We start from the raw sequence: 16,890 nt of genomic DNA on the forward strand, positions 1-16,890 counted from the left end.
AACTGACATAACATTTCATTATCTCTTTAATAATGCAAATGTTACAAATGTATTGATATGATATATTTTAGGCATTTAATTATTACACTGTTAGTTAATGGCATATAACTATTAAGTGATTTGTTATAGGTAGGTTTCCCAGGGTGTCAACATGGAAGGCGGCGTGAGGGTCGGGTTGGCCTGGCTCCGGCTCCTGGGCCCCACCTCCACCACACGTCTAGTGCGCCTCTCAACTAGGACTTGTGCCACCACTGTTAACAGATATAACGGTAAGGGCTAATAAGTGTATTATAAAACTACTTGTGTAACAGTGTGTAACCCGGTTGTCTTCCCCCATAGTACCTCTCGCCAGGGACGCTGCTCTTCTCTCCAGTGTCCACACTCTTTCTAGGAGTTTCCTCTCTTTATTCCTGTGAGGAGACCACTATGAGCAGTGAATTTGACCCTAAAGGCGGCTATATCCAGTTTGGTTCCGATGTTATATACTGATAGAATTTATGTATTTAAAATTATCTGTTGTTGTTGTTGTTGTTAAAGATTCGCTACTTAGAACAAAAAGTTCCAAGTAACACGGGCTATGGTGAGCCCGTAGATAGTTATGTCAAATTATCTGTTAGATTAAGGACCTGCCCGAAAATGCTGTGCATACTAGTGGCTTTACAAGATTGTAAATACTGTACTATGCTATGTATTCTCACAAACCCAATGTACCTTCTTGTATATAAATAAATAAATAAATTATTTTGAGACTACCCTGTGTTGGGCACAATATCCATGAATTTTCAAGTTTGTGAATGCCCATTGACAGCCTCGGATGTCCTAGTGGGCAGGAGGGTTATATCATGACACTGTAGCAGTAATTAAATAACTAATGATATGCTAGGGTGGTGTGAGTCGGTAAGGCACAGGAATGGCATTGTTAGGCTGGTAAGTCTGCTGTTTCAAAGGCCTGATTACTGGAGTCATACACTCATTGGGATCTTATCTCTGTATGTTCTGCTTCTCTTCTTCTGATGATGATGAAGTCTTTTATGTTTTTTGTTGGAAATGGACTGATCACAGTCCGGCTGTCTGGTTGGGGAGCTTCAGGCTCTTCTCAGAAGTTGAGGGTTTTGTTCGTTTGCAACTGTCTCCTTTTCTGGTGAAGAATGAGCTGGCGGAATTCTGGAGGGATATTTTGCAGATCGATGCTTGGTTGATTAGGTTTGGGGTGCATCATTTGTTGTCCTGTGGTGGCTTTTTTGTCACTACAGCACTTGCATGCTGTCTCGGTGGATGCCTTAATGGTTGATCCAGTTACCTAGGTACCCTGTTCCAAGTCTTGTATTTCCTAGGATGCCTGCAATATCAAGTCTAGCCAACCTGGGGTCAACCCTCGAGCTCATGATGATTGTAAATACGTGGCTTTGGCAGCCATGTTCTCTAATATGCCCAGGGCTCATGTTCGGACTAGGGTCTTTGCATTCTAATAGGATGCTGGTGGTCCAGTATTTGGTTAACATTCCTGGTTCCAGTCAGTCATGTGTGGCTCTGGGCTACGCCACCTGACCTTGTGTCCATTCTTTGTCTTAAGTGCCTGCTAACTCTTCTCATTTCTGGTAAGTCACTTTCTTGTTCTCTTTGGTTGGATTAGCTTCAGGGAGCCAAAAGGGGCTCTCTCCAGAAACCCAGCATTGTATGTAATGAAATGCCAATTTCTGGAGGAGCTTTGGTGGCTCCCTGCGTTCCTCCAGATTTGTCAGTTCATCAAGTCCAGAACTGACTTTATGAGCTGGTTGGGAACTGGAGCCAGACTGCTTGGTGGTGGTAATCAGTAATAACGAGTTTTGCGGTCATTTGGGTGAATCCTTTGTTCTGTGCGACTCATTTGCAGTAGTTGTCAAGTGGTTTTTCAAGGCTTAATTTTCTGTGAACCCTCCAGTTGTCTGTAAAGCTGCACTGACTTTCTGGAGGCTTTTTCTGGTGAGTGGCAGATTGTCATTTGCTCTCTTTGTCTCTTTAAGGAGGCTAGGTTTTGGCTCTGGTACAAAGGTTGGTCCAACATAACTATCTGTGACTGATGTGACCATTTTGTATGCAGCAATTTCAGGAAAATAGCATCAGGGAGTCACCGGGGCTTCCAGAAATTGACGTTTCAGTACATTCAACACTGGGTTTTTATTTCTCCAAATACTATATACAGTACATTCAAGTTCATGTTTTCACATATGCTTTTCTATCTTATTGTGTTTATCCTCGTTATTTTGCATATCATTCTTGTTTTATCCCCTTCTATTGTAAACACTAACAAATTTCTTCAAGGATAACTACAAAACTGTTGTGGAAAAATAAAATCAGACGTGTGTGATAACTGTGTGTTGTATTTACTAATCTCGGGAGTGGACAGGTTTTCACCCTTGTGGTGGAAGCCTGGCGGTTTGCTCCCGCTTTTCCTTTTTCTATTGGTCTCATGCTTAGAGTAGAAATATCTGCAGTGTGCAGTTCTTTATGCTTGAGGTTCACCTCCTAAGGGAGGTAGGCGTAGAAAAAAAATTTCGCATCTGGTGCCCCTATTGGTTATTTTCTGTTAATTGAAGGAAGACATTCATTTCATTTTTTTATTCTATGCAGTGAGGCTAATATGATTTATCCCAACAGATCGTGATCCAGCACCTGTATTTTTCAATAAAAATGTTCAAGAAATTTTGAAGAAAATTAATGAATTAGACTTTAACAAAGTCTTTAGGCAAAGGTTTGATGGAACCCAACTCAAGCCACCAAGATACGAATTCCTGACAAATGAAGAACTTGAAGAGGTACGAACAATTTTTTGTTTGTTTGTTTGGAACATGCTATTGGTAAGAAAATATTAAGGCTGTATGGTGGGACTGAACACACGTTCCTGAAGTGCTCGTGCACACACACTACCGACTAGAACCTGATGTGTTAAAATAGTATGTGCGCCTGTTCAGGGAGGCAGGTTATATCCCAATTTATGGCTTTTAAGATTTCAGAATACATATTCCTGTGATTTCATTGCAGTATTTATTTATCAGTTTTCATTAGATACAGTATCTCTGGTTGGGATACCTTATTGTTTCGTGCCTAATGACAATTAGCATTTCTTGGTTCTGATTGAGATCTTGGTTTCTCATTTATTTGAATTGAAACCAACAATAATTGAGATGGAACAATTTAGCCCCAAGAAAGCTACTGTGTCATTTCAGCATCCAAGGTGAAATTCAAAGGGTTACCTTGAGGTTACCTTGAGGTGCTTCCGGGGCTTAGCGTCCCCACGGCCCGGTCGTCGACCAGGCCTCCTGGTTGCCGGACTGATCAACCAGGCTGTTGGACGCGGCTGCTCGCAGCCTGACGTATGAGTCACAGCCTGGTTGATCAGGTATCATAGGGTTAACTTTAGAGAGTTTACTTCCCCCCCCTTTGTACCTTCCTACCCCATAATACATGGATATGTAATATGTATAGCCTGGCATAGTGTGTGTGTGTGTGTGTGCGTGTTTGCCCTTTCATTGGAGACTTTTGGCACCGTAAAGAGGGGAAACCTGCTGCTCGGGTAACGGCTTCTCCATAGTGACCTACCCTAGATTTGCGCCCTGGAGAACCCCACTCCAGACCAACAACCAGAGCGCAACTCCATACCCTCTTGAGACTGATGGATGCCTACTACTACTATGCAAGAAACACCTGGTAGCCTGATGGATAGCGCGCAGGACTCGTAATTCTGTGGCGCGGGTTCGATTCCCGCACCAGGCAGAAACAAATGGGCAAAGTTTCTTTCACCCTGAATGCCCCCGTTAACTAGCAGTAAATAGGTACCTGGGAGTTAGTCAGCTGTCACGGGCTGTTTCGTGGGGTGTGTGTGGTGTGGAGGAAAAAAAAAAGTAGTCAGTAAACAGTTGATTGCCAGTTGAAAGGGGGGCCGAAAGAGCAAAGCTCAACCCCCGCAAACTCAACTAGGTGAACACACACACACGTGCACTCGCTCACTTTCACCTCCATTTCTGTCCCATCCACTCACTTTCCTGTCTACATCTGCTTCACTCACCGCCATCAATCTCTCTCACACTCGCTGTTTCTTACAATCTTCCACCCCCTCCCTACTTTTCCCATTTTCATGCTCTCTATTTCATTTATATACTATATATAAATACTGTATATATAAATTTTGTTTCTAGTTTTTGTTTATAGCAGTTGTCTTTAAGATATGTACAAGAGCACTTCATTATTGAGTGCATCCTCTGTAATAATTTTGCTCTATTGAAATCAACATTTTTTTTATATTTTAAGGCCACTATAAAAGTAAAACCTAGGAATGTTGTGCGTTAGTGGCTTGACAAAGTATGGTAGTGCTGGCTCTTGGCCTTCTTGTTTAATATACAGTACTGTAGTGTTAAACCTGTAGTGTTAAACCATAGAAATGTTTTGCAGCATTTTGAAAAATCTAAGAAGGCATCGGAGAAAATCCTCCAAATGCCTCCTGTGGTGAAGGAGCGTCAACCCATTTTGGATGTGTTGTCGAAGGATCCTGGCCTGACTGGATATGACACTTGTAAATATGTGTTCACTGATATTACATATGGCTTATCTGACAGAGTAAGTTTCTTGTATTTCCTGCATATTTGTTAATTAAAATTGGGTTATAATGAAGATATTATACAACATTTTGAATAAATATCGTGCAAACATGACTCGGCAAGCATTGACAATTCTAGACACGGCTCGGTGAATATTGGCAATTCCAGACATAACTCTGTGAGCTTTGATAATTTCAGAAATGACTCGGTGAGCGTTGACAATTTCAGATACCGGCTTAGCGAGTGTTGACAATTTCAGACTCAGCTCGGCGAGCATTGACAATACCAGACTCGGCCCGGCGAGCATTGACAATACCAGACTCGGCCCGGCGGGCGTTGACAATTCCATACTCGGCCCGGCGGGTGTTGACAATTCCATACTCGGCCCGGCGGGTGTTGACAATTCCATACTCGGCCCGGCGGGTGTTGACAATTCCATACTCGGCCCGGCGGGCGTTGACAATTCCATACTCGGCCTGGCGGGCGTTGACAATTCCAGACTCGGGCCGGCGGGCGTTGACAATTCCAGACTCGGCCCGGCGGGCGTTGACAATTCCAGACTCGGCCCGGCGGGCATTGACAATTCCAGACTTGGCTCAGGTGTGATGAACGTATCACTACCAGTCATACACAATTTGACCAAAATTTAATGTTTATTGTTAGATATGATGAATAGCTACTAATGTTTTGTAATTTTTCTTTATTTGGTTGTGATCTTTCTGTATTACATGACGACATATTCTCCATTGCCAGAAACGTCCTATTGTTGTGCGAGATCCTGATGGAACACTTCGGAAAGCATCATTTGAAGAGAGAGAGAGGATGAACCAGATTTATAACCCACGTCCTGGTCGCAAGTTAAAACCACATAAGCTCTTCCTAGAAGAACATCTTCAGGTACATTTTAAAATTTAGTAAATGCTTTGGCAACCCAGAGGGCAAGATTTGTGCATCATGTTTAACCAATGTTGATTCAATGTTACATCAACATCTTATGCTCCAGATGTGCTCGGGGGAAAAATGGCAGAATGTCATTTGCTCCTAACACCTCTGGGAGGGGGGGGGGTCAGGTTCTAGCTCTTGTCTCCTCCCTAACCTATCAGGAATGAGCATTGACAATTCTAGAAGATTCTAGATTATCTGTTTTTGGATACTGTAGTAAAGATGAGCTTTGTGAAGGGAAAGCTCTAAGCCTGCTAACAGGAGTCAGAAGTTTATTTACTCATGTACCCACCTAAGTAAACAAAAAATAAACAAATGTATTCATGTTATATCTGTCACTCTGATTGCCAAGTGTAATTCCCATCCCCTCCTCCCTCCCCTTCCTTATGAATGAGATATTTCTTGTTGCTACTAGTAGACGCCTTGTGTTGGCTGACCCACCCTCCCGGGTAGTTTTGCCTGTTTTGTTTTACGAGAAATGCTGCTAGGGATGCCTTTTCAATTGCCCTTGAAATCACATGCTGCATAAATTACATTTTTTCCATTTTAAGTAAATATAAAAATTTCTCAATGAGCCTCCTCATATATATATACAGTGGTACCTCAGAATACGAGTGTCCCTGTATGCGAGTTTTTCAGAATACGAGCAGGATTTGCCTCGGAAGGCAAGGGTGTTGATACGCGTACAGGCCGACCTAGCGCGTGGTGGTACGGCGATCGCCCCTCAGTTTACCAGTGCCTCGCGCCCAGTGACTATCCCACCTGAATTCTTCACCAGGATTTTCAGTGTTTTGTTGGATTTTTGGCCATTTGACCATAAAAGTTATTATATATCTCACCATGGGTCCCAAGAAAGCCAGTGGTAAGGATCAAGGCAAGAAAGTGCATGTGAGAATGACAATAGATGAAAAACAAGAGATCATTCAGAAGCATGAAAATGGTACATGTGTTGTTAAACTTTGTAGGCAGTACAACAAAGCCATGTCAACGATATGCACTATACTTAGCAAGAAAAAGACATTATGAGTGCTAAAGTGGCAAAAGGCGTAAGAGCAATCACGAAACAAAGACCACAAATAATCGAAGAAGTGGAAAAGTTGTTATTAATTTGGATACACAACAAGGAGTTAGCGGGTGATAGTGTTTCAGAGGCCATCATTTGTGAGAAAGCCAGGGTAATGCACAAAGACCTTGTAAAGAAAACCCCTGGAACAAGTGCAGATATGATAGATTTTAAGGCAAGCAGGGGATGGTTTGAGAAATTTAGAAAAAGAAGTGGTGTCCAAAGTGTTGCCAGGCATGGGGGAGGCAGCCAGCTCAGACAAACCAGCGACTGAAAGGTTTATTGAAGAATTTAAAGAGTTTGCAGAGGCTGAGGGATACCTACTGCAACAAGTTTTTAATTGTGATGAAACAGGACTGTTCTGGAAAAGATTGCCTAAGGGGACATACATTACCAGGAGGAAAAATCATTGCCCGAACACAAGTCTATGAAAGATAGGTTTACGCTTGTGCTGTGTTCAAAACGCGAGTGGCGATTTGAAAATTAAACCTTTGCTAGTGTATCATTCTGAAAATCCAAGGGTTTTCAAATAGTATAAAGTGCAGAAAACCCAAATGTGTGTGATGTGGAGGGCTAATAATAAGGCATGGGTGACTAGGATTTTTTTTTCGGAGTGGGTGAATGTAGTGGTGTGCCCTGCCATAGAAAAATATCTGCAGTAGAAACATTTGCCACTCAAGGCCCTGCTTCTCCTCGACAATGCTCCTGCTCATCCTCCAGGCTTGGAAGATGAATTGTTCCACAGATACAGTAAATTTCTCACAGTAAAGTAAAGTTCCTTCCTCCTAACACCACTCCTCTAATTCACCCTATGGACCAGAAAATCATAGCGAATTTTAAGAAACTTTATGAAAGGGCACTTTTCCGGAAATGTTTTGGAGTGACTGAAGCCACAAAACTCGCCCTCAAAGAGTTCTGGAAAGACCATTTTAACATTTGTAGTGCTTTAAAACTCGTTGACAAAGCCTGGCAAGAAGCGACTCAAAGAACCCTGATCTCTGGCTGAAGAGAATTGTGGCCTGAATGTGTGACAGAACTTTACTTTGAGGGGTTTGAGCCTGTAAATGATGTGCCTATTGTTGAGGAAATTGTTTCTCTGGGCCAGCAAATGGGCTTGGAATTGGATGGTGATGATGTGGAGGAGTTGGTGGAAGAATACAATGAAAAACTGACCACTGAAGAACTCCAAGCCCTTCAAAAGGAACAGCAAAAAGACCCAGCTGAGGATGTTTCTCCAGTGGAGGAGGAGGAGGCAGTACAGAATGTCCCTTCTGCAACCATTAAGAAGTGGTGTCAGATGTGGGAAGAAATGCAAACTTTTATTGAAAAGACTCACCCAGAGAAAGTTGTAGTAGGGCATTGCCTTAATCTTTTCAATGACAATGTGATGCCTCACTACAGAGACATCTTGTGAAAGAAGGGAAAAACAAGCTTCCATGGACAGATTTGTTGCGAGAAAATTGAGCAGTGAGCCACAACCAGGACCTAGTGGTATGCAGGCAAAACGTGCCAGAGAATGCACCCCAGAGAGGTCCTCACTGTCTGATGTTATAATGGAAGGGGACTCCCCTTCCAAACAGTAACACCTCTCCTCCTCCCCCCCTCCTCACCATCTTCCATACACCTACAGCATTCATCAGCAAGGGTAAGTAATAACTTGAACATAGTTTTGTAGGCTTATTTATATGAATTAGGTATAAAATATAGTTTAAAGTGAGGTTTTTGGGTAGTCAGAAACAGATTAATTCATTTCCCATTATTTCTCATGGGGAAATTAGCTTCGGTTTATGAGTTTTCGGAATACGAGCTGTTTACAGGAACGGATTAAACTCTTAAACCGAGGTACCCCTGTACAGTATATACATAGTAGAAACCTTACTTCATATTGGAACTACTATGTTGGTTGAGCACTCGCAGAATGCCAAAGACCTATAATGAAAAATTACTTGTACCTTCAGAACCATAAAAGGGTATACAGTATCAAATTTGTTTATGTACAAAACTCAGTGCATAATTAATTTGCTTTGTTAATAAAAGTTACAGCACTATAGTAATAATTCTTATTTCTAAACAGGGTGTATTGGAGAGAGAGAAGTATGAATTTGTGTTAGATTGTGCCTGTGCACAGTTTGAGCCCGATGACCCAGAGTACCAACGTGTTACCAGTACCGTGTATGAGACTGTGGAAGCGAGACGCCACTACCACATGTTGAATTCGACTCGTCACTATGGTCCTATGTGTTTTTATCTTGCATGGCATAAGAAAATTGATAACTTGCTAATCAGCCTCTTACAAAAAGAGAAGTAAGTTTTCAGCTATTCATTTGGATTGCTGTGTATAATTGCACTAAGTTTAACAAATAACTTAATTTTGGAGAGACTAAATTTTAGTACTGTACTTTTCACTTTTTATTTTAAATGACTCGTAAAAAATTGCTACTTGCTCTTAATAGATTATAAATATAAGAGTATTTTTGGCTTTTGTACATGTGTGTGTTCAGTCATAGCATGTGTTCTGCTGAGCAACAAATTGAGTTAGTTGTCATTTATATTGCTTTAGTTCTAGTTCCAAACATGATTGCCAAATTAGTTTAATGAGATTCCAAACATATGGTAGTTATCATTGTTTTTTAGACGTTACATAGACTTTCCCAAGTATTGGGGAATTATAGAACAGCAGTAGTTCGTAGACTAGACTCGCCACTTTGTCGAGCTTTAACACAGGAATATGACTCTAGTTACGTCAAGTATTGTACTGACAACATAATAATTTTTTCCCAATTGAAGATAAATACGAAGAAAATCTCATTATTTACAAGAGGTGTAGACAAGACGTTAAAGAAATGCCAAGATCAGTTTCCTGTTAAATCCTCCAAGGTCAGGCCTAAATTGTATTTAATCAGGCAACCAACTATACTGTACTTCCAAAACAAATAACTTGAGTTTGTTTTACAGGCTGGAAGCATGTGCAGACATGGTGAAGCTTCATCAGTTGATTCATACGGATTGCAAAACAACAACGCTAAATGTGGATCCAAACCAGCACTTAGATTTTCTTAAGGCAAGTTCTTTCTTAAGACACTTATTCAAACTTAACATGTTGGTTTTGTTACAGAAATTTGTTATTTAACCCTTAAATGGATCAGCTTACTAAAGTCCTACATCGTAGTGTGCATTACAAAAAATAAATAGTTCACAAAATTAATGTAAAATATAATATCAGGCAATTTGAGCACAGGAGGTAAATAACAAGTACAGGTGTAGTGATTGGAACCGTTTTAAGTTATAAATAAGGGTAGTACATAAACATATATTAGTAGTTATTCTCTTTGCCTTTTCATTGTATTCATGTATATACTACCTGTAGTGTAATTATGGGGACCCATAGCCTCAGAGAAGGAAATCAAGAGCACTCGGAAACTTATAGTGTCAGAATGTCTCTTGGCTTCATATGAGTATATAATCTTCCTCTAATTTCATATACCATTACAGTATTTATATTGCTTTTAAAATGTTTCATCCAGGATAGTAATTGAATTATTGGAGTACATTTGTGCACTAACTACAGATTTCTTTTCTCATATTTAACTTATGGTTATATATTTTGGAAAAGTAATTTGTTGAGTATACTACATTAGTTGAACTGACTTGAATACCGTTTTTAGGCATACATTGAACATGGTTCACTGCAACGACCACAGTTACTATTGGCGATGCAAGCTTACCAGGACATCGTTCGTGAACGTGAGCAGTATGAGAAGGATGTGAGGTCAGCTCATGGTGTGTAAGTTTAGCATTCAGAAAAGGCCTGGAATGATGTTGGCTAACATTAAAAAGTTTTGATTAATACTGTACAGTACTATTAAATACTTTAGTATATATCTTTTCTGTGGAAAGAAAAGATATAGATAACTAAGCTGAAGTAAAAAAAATCTCACTAGCAGTCAATACTGTTTATTTTAATCCTTTAATATGGAGAGCTGCTTCATGCTCAGAAGTGGCTAAAAACGGTGAAAAGAAAAGCTTGCTCAATTATTTGGGTTTGCTTCATTCAGGTTGGCAGTCAATCCCCAACCGTCCAAATAGTTGGGCACCATTCCCTCAACCCTATCTCATCAAGGGCAACCTAACTAGGATACTGTCCAAATCATAAAATTATATTATCAGTAAAACAAGTGAAGAGAGGTGAAGTAAATAATTAATTTTCTTGCACATTAATAAAAAAGTTTATTTCATTCATGTATCACTTTTAAATTCTAACACCATAATGCATACAGACTTCTTTACACACACATACACATTATATGTAGAACAAATTAATATATAATAATTGGAAAAACGTACACTTTCCAGTAGGAATAAATAAATGAGATACTAAATATATCCAGTAAGTGTTTACACATTGCTCACTCATATGTTAAACTGGTTTATTGATGCATCAATTACACACCTGGAATGCTGACGACCATTTTTTTTATAACTTTTACTGCCATTGGGCGGCTTATACAAACAAGTGCTATGTACTATACTGAAGTATTTTTCTGCTATAAAAATAATTGAAAAATTTGGGTTTGTACACCATGATCTTGAGTGTCATACACTGAAAGGTCCACAGAGAACCTGCTCTGTACATAAAATAAATATATATTATTTTGACTGCTTCACTTGCAGCATGGAGGGATGAGCAGAGCCTAATCTGCACACCAAAACCTGCACAGTTTTAACCGGTTTATGAGAACCTGCATTGCACAGCAAAACTCTATACCAACCTATCTGTATACCAAGACTCGCATGTGGTGCCCCTGCAGTATGGAGGTTAATGCAGAATCTCCTGCCTAAAATAAACACATTCTTTTATCATGACTTTCCTCGAACTTGTACTATAACATTTCATCAACACCTACAAAAGAAACATGTTCCCAGGACTCGTACTCGACTTCTTGGGCACACTAAAACAAAATTCAGGATGTCTATCAATTCTCATTAAATTGACTCATAATCTTACAAGATCATCTTAAGTTGAAATTTATCACAGTGCTGATAATTAGTTGATCACACTAATCCTATCTGATAACATAATATGTGGTTACATATTACATGGGTTAGCACCCTATGTAATTTAGTTTGAACAATTGTGATTTAAACAAAGTCATAATTTAATTCATATGGGGGAAACAAAACAATATGTAATTCATTAACAAACATAATACATAAAATTTATCCATATTACAGGTATATTTCAATTCCATTCTTTAACTTCTGGAAAACGTCATAGTTACTAACCGTACTGAAGATTTTGAAAACTAAACACACAAATTTTGGTAGATAACTTTTTTGTCTATAAATTTTTATCTGAAATACAAAGCCATTGTACAGTATTTTGTAAATTTTAATATCTGCACCTCGCAAAAATTATACTATTATATGTTCCGATTATTCTCTAGTTTTTGCTTTTTGTATAAAATTCTTACACCTAAAGAATACAAAAGCCAGACCTCAACACCTATCTGAGAAGGCAGAAAAGGAGCAAAATGACTGGTGTAGAGGCTATGCAGTAGGCGATCTTGATTTGGGGACATGTAAGTCCCTCTTGGCCATTTTAAAATTAATTTTATATGCTTTTATTATTAGATATTAAAAAAATACAAACCTTCTACCTCAATTTCTACTTTCATAAGAAGTTACCTATAGTAATTTTTGGGAGTACTGTATACTGTATATACAACTCCAACCCATCCATTAGGCATCGTGGCTCCTGCAAAAAGAGCTGAAAACACAAGCATTCACCAAGTGGAATGGAACTAACAACAATTACAAGGTTATTCCATCTGCTACTCTCTGTCAAGGAAATTTGAACAAACAAACATGTAAATCTCAATAACATTTAATCCATACAAATTGTCAGAACATATGGAATATAAAGCTTAGGCCTAACTGCAAAACTTCTAACATTTCTTACATTTATCAAAATTACGTCAGATATAAACGATGGTAGTCATTTGCTCCGAAGGCTGCGTTACACTTGGGACACTTCCTCTGCCTTGTCTCATACCGTGTACGCAGGCAGTCAAAGCAAAACACATGGAAGCACTTTACCAGTACTGCATCCTTTCTTTTAACCTGCAACAGTATTAAAGCAAGTATTAACACATCATTCCTGTCCCTCTTTCCATCCCCCCACTGCTTTTCCTCTCTTTCTCCCTTACTCATGTCCCAATTAATGAACACCCAGCTGTGTGTTGACCAGACCACACACTAGAAGTTGAAGGGACGACGACGTTTCGGTCCGTCCTGGACCATTCTCAAGTCGATTGTCGTCCTGGACCATTCTCACAATCGACTTGAGAATGGTCCAGGACGGACCGAAACGTCGTCGTCCCTTCAACTTCTAGTGTGTGGTCTGGTCAACATACTTCAGCCACGTGTTATTGTGACTCATCGCCTGCACCCAGCTGTGCCTTTCTGAATTCCTTACTCTTATCCTTGCCAGTACAGTATATACTTTACTGGAAGACCTCTTTGGAAGGTAATCCTTCACTGGTCTTTGTTGGACCTTACCTATCTTACAACTACTATTTTCTATATTTTGGGTTGTCCTACTTGCCTGCAATTTGTCTAGGTTACTCTTTTTAACCCAGTTTCCATTTCTTCTCTTCTGTCACGTGGCTCCCTCTGGTTTAAACAAGTTGTTTATAATAACCAATTGATTTTGTAGATAGGTGCCAAGTGTGGCGGTGTTTGCACACTGTAAAGCTACATACTGTACACTAGCACGATAAGAATGGATGAGAAATATTGAAGTTTCTAACATCTTTATCCTTCTTTTCCTAATTATTCAACTATCTCTAGATTATTCCTAGACTACTCGCTTCATGACAGTAGGAAAAGGGGATAATGGCGATCTTCTAACCACACAACTCGTGTTTAAAGGATAATGTAGCAAAAAATGTGACTGCAATTCCTGTACTTACTTTGCAAGATGGGCAGGTGAGTGTGTCTTTATAATCTCGTATCTCCTCCATTAAAACTTCATCAGCTCGATCAACCATCTCAAACTTCTTCGCTCTTTCTACCTTACGCCGCAAACTTGCAATTTCTTCCTGTAAAAATTTGTTACAGCCTAGTTTATATCTGATATATCCAGCTAACCCCCTCCCTACCTATCCAGCTAACCCCCTCCCTACCTATAAAACAGCAAAGGCCAATACATCGCTTCTACCTATAAAAGAGCAACGCTCAATTTCAAAATTTGCTGATGACACCAAAACTAGGAATCAAAGCTACACCACTATTTGAGTAAGAGATTTAAAATAAATAAATAAAGAGGCCTTATAGTAATTGTGGCTAACACCCTACAGCCAGGCATGTTATGTGCAGATGATATAAAGATGATGTAATTCAGGGTTTAATTGGCAGATCTTTGAAAATTTGATTGGAAAAGATCGAGCTAACTCTGCATAATTCAATAGAGCGTTCTATTCTTAAGTATTGCATACAGTTTTGGTCACCATATCTGAGAAAAGACAGACACAAATTGGAACGAGTTCAACACTGAGCAATGAAGATATCATGAATCGGAAATAAATCATAGAAACAACGTTTAAAAGAACTAAATTTATACAACCTTAATAGAATACAAGGTGATTTAATGCAAATAATGTAAAATAAATTAAAATTCACAGCAAAATGATTTCACTAAGACTTAATTAATTTTAAAGACTATTAATTAATTAAAAGACTATTTTAATTGAGATGTAAACATATTTAACAGCTTGCCAGGTGACAATACAGTAAAGTACACTAAATAGATTAGACAAGCACTCTACTCCTCAAAGTTAACTGTATACACAAGCATATGTGTATTTATTTTAAATACCTATGTATATACAAGAGTACACACTTTTCTGTGTATACACAGTTTCCAGTATTGTACAAGTAATACATTCAAACAATGAGTTATATCAAGTCTCTTAAACTCTGTAATAAGCAATATGGGACAAACTAAAGTCAGTCAGTTTCAAAATATATACAGCTACAGTCAAAGTATTCACCACAAATCAATACGTAGATCCATGTTAAGTGAAGCCTTCTTACCTGAACTCTTCTATATTTAAAAGCTTCTTGCTCTAAAGCCATCGTCTTCTCGGCTACCACTTGCTGTGCCTCCTTCATCTGTGCATGGTACTTCTCTGTCAATAAGAAATGTAGTAATAATTATCTTAAATTTATGGATTACCTTGCATGTAGTGTCTACATCACATAAGGTGAAAGGAAGCAAGAGCAACTGCTTCACTTATATGAGCCAGGCTAGCTTAACATCACCTTTTCATAGGCTATCACCTAAGATAGCCTTTTATCTATCTCAATAATATACCCAAATTTCCCACAATATATTAACTGTTGTTCTGCTATATACAACAAAGTATGGCAGAGCAAGGAATTGGTTGAAATACAGCACTTCTAACAAGTCTTTACGCATCTCAAAGAATTACACTTACCTAAATGTAGCTTTAGATCTGCAGCAGACTGAGCAGATTCTATGGCCTTGCGTTTGTGCATCTCCAGAGCTTGTTGACGGAGGGTGAGCTCTTTCTCAACGGTTGTCAGATTGTTCTGTAATAAGCGTTCCTTCTCCTCTAACTTCCGAACAACCTGGTTTTGCGCTTCCACTTGAGTTGTAAGTGTATTTGTCTGTGTGGGTTTAAAAAAAAAAAATCATGATTTTACTTTTCCAAATACAAATACCGAGTATGGTGACAAATATTGGAAACATATTCAAGTTGGTTACTAAAGTGCCAGTACAAGAATGATTACAAAATGTATAAATACCATATATTAATTCTTTATAAAACTAGGTTAATATGTACTGTATTCTTTACTGTACATGTCACACTGATTGCTATATGGTCATATAGCTTAGTGCACTTCCTGATAATTACCTCACCTTACACACTGATCACTGGCTTGTTCTCCTCACTTTCTCCTTCCCTGTCAAGTACTTCCAAAATGTGGCCATATCTCAGCTGTTTATTATAATTAAAACTTGCTCTAAAAATTAAGCCTAAAGAAATCTGAAGATGTTGACTCGTCAAATAATACCTTCGAACAGAAGTACCTATTACAGTTTTCCCATACTAGAGTGCATCTTAGGCTAAATGATGTTTTTTGCAACAATAGCTGTCAACATTAAAGCTAATGAGAGATGGCTTCTTTTCAGTCTCCAGGCAGACATCCCCCAGCTGCCTATGTATAATAAATGTATTGAGGGCTGCAGGCTTATTAACTGATACAAATTGAATGAGTTTAGATTAAAACAAAATTGGCAAATACTGGTTTGTGAATTAGGTTGTACAATATATTTATGGACCAAATATATAAAAGAATGAGTTTGGAGTTTAATTGGGTATGAATTGGAGCTGCTGCACAAAGGCCTATAAGCCTTATGTAGTTTCATCTGTTCTTATGGAATGCAGAGAGAACAAGAGAATGAGAAGACATGATGACTGCCAGTTACAAACTCTATTGTACTAGAAACTAAGTAATGTTGTACTAGAAACTAAATAATGTTTCTGTTTCTAGTTTCTAGTAACACAGAAAAGGAAGGTTGCAGTAAACTTACTTACAGTAGCTGAGGATTCAAGTAATTTATTTTCTTTGGAAAGCATTTAAAAAAACTGCATTTTTGAACCTTTTGCTACTTTGCAAGTATCTTGTGTTCCACAAGTTTTTCACATGATATTTTAAAATTTAATAAAATATACTGTAGCAGAAATATATAGCAATATTCAGTATTAACTGTCTTTGGCATACTGTAATTAATTTTGTTAAAATCTTTCCAGTTTGATTTGCCAATACAAGTACTGTTATTATATTTAAAGCTTACCTGTTCTTGCAAAACATTACGTTCTTCATTAGCCAGCTGGTGAATTTGATTCGATTTAATCCTCTCCGACATAAGTTTAAAATTGGCATCGTCCTTTTCTCTTAACTGCTGAATTAGGCGTATATTTTGCTCCTGCATATCTTCGAAGGCCTGTCCCGTCACTTCCATCTCATTCAATAACGTTTCTTCTTCCTGAAATCCAATAAAAATAATAGAACTAAAAATATAACAAAAACGATGTTAAAATGGAACAAAGTGATGGAACATTGTCTATACAAGAGAAAATGTGTATTCGAGGTTGTGGGACAGATGCTTGGGACTAGCCAGCCTCACCAAACTTTGCAGGGTGATGTTTGATTGTATGGTAACTGTCATAGGGTGATTGGGGGATGGGGGAGTCAGGGGTCATGACACTCCATGGGCTTCTT

The 16,890-nt window shown here is 38.7% G+C and overlaps 2 protein-coding genes across 3 annotated transcripts in view; one reads left to right on the top strand and one right to left on the bottom strand.

The window, feature by feature from the left end:
* Positions 1-129: 129 nt before the first annotated feature.
* mRpS22 (mitochondrial ribosomal protein S22) lies at positions 130-10,527 on the top strand. Its single transcript, XM_069337279.1, has 7 exons — positions 130-269; positions 2,638-2,795; positions 4,429-4,593; positions 5,328-5,471; positions 8,654-8,883; positions 9,535-9,640; positions 10,245-10,527. Exons 1-7 carry the CDS (start codon positions 152-154, stop codon positions 10,365-10,367), a joined length of 1,044 nt encoding a protein of 347 aa, XP_069193380.1. The 5' UTR covers positions 130-151; the 3' UTR covers positions 10,368-10,527.
* Positions 10,528-10,781: 254 nt separating this feature from the next.
* Bre1 (E3 ubiquitin-protein ligase Bre1) overlaps positions 10,782-16,890 on the bottom strand; it is a 35,132-nt gene continuing 29,023 nt past the window's right edge. For both annotated transcript variants that reach the window (XM_045754625.2, XM_045754626.2), the window contains exons 15-19: positions 16,463-16,654; positions 15,078-15,270; positions 14,674-14,768; positions 13,551-13,679; positions 10,782-12,699 (exon numbers count right to left, since the gene is read on the bottom strand). In XM_045754625.2, coding sequence (XP_045610581.1) covers positions 12,550-12,699; positions 13,551-13,679; positions 14,674-14,768; positions 15,078-15,270; positions 16,463-16,654 — 759 coding nt within the window. In that variant the 3' untranslated portion in view covers positions 10,782-12,549. The remainder of the gene's footprint in view (positions 12,700-13,550; positions 13,680-14,673; positions 14,769-15,077; positions 15,271-16,462; positions 16,655-16,890) is intronic.

This window comes from Procambarus clarkii, chromosome 37 (assembly GCF_040958095.1).
Source record: "Procambarus clarkii isolate CNS0578487 chromosome 37, FALCON_Pclarkii_2.0, whole genome shotgun sequence".
Taxonomy (NCBI): Eukaryota; Metazoa; Arthropoda; class Malacostraca; order Decapoda; family Cambaridae; genus Procambarus; species Procambarus clarkii.

What these genes read in the sequence shown, in the direction of transcription:
- mRpS22 (XM_069337279.1), top strand. Translation starts at nt 152, where the DNA reads ATGGAAGGCGGCGTGAGGGTCGGGTTGGCCTGGCTCCGGCTCCTGGGC. An exon ending in TCCTAGAAGAACATCTTCAG is followed by an intron (nt 5,472 to 8,653) that starts GTACATTTTAAA and finishes ATTTCTAAACAG; the next exon opens with GGTGTATTGGAGAGAGAGAA. An exon ending in AGCACTTAGATTTTCTTAAG is followed by an intron (nt 9,641 to 10,244) that starts GCAAGTTCTTTC and finishes TACCGTTTTTAG; the next exon opens with GCATACATTGAACATGGTTC.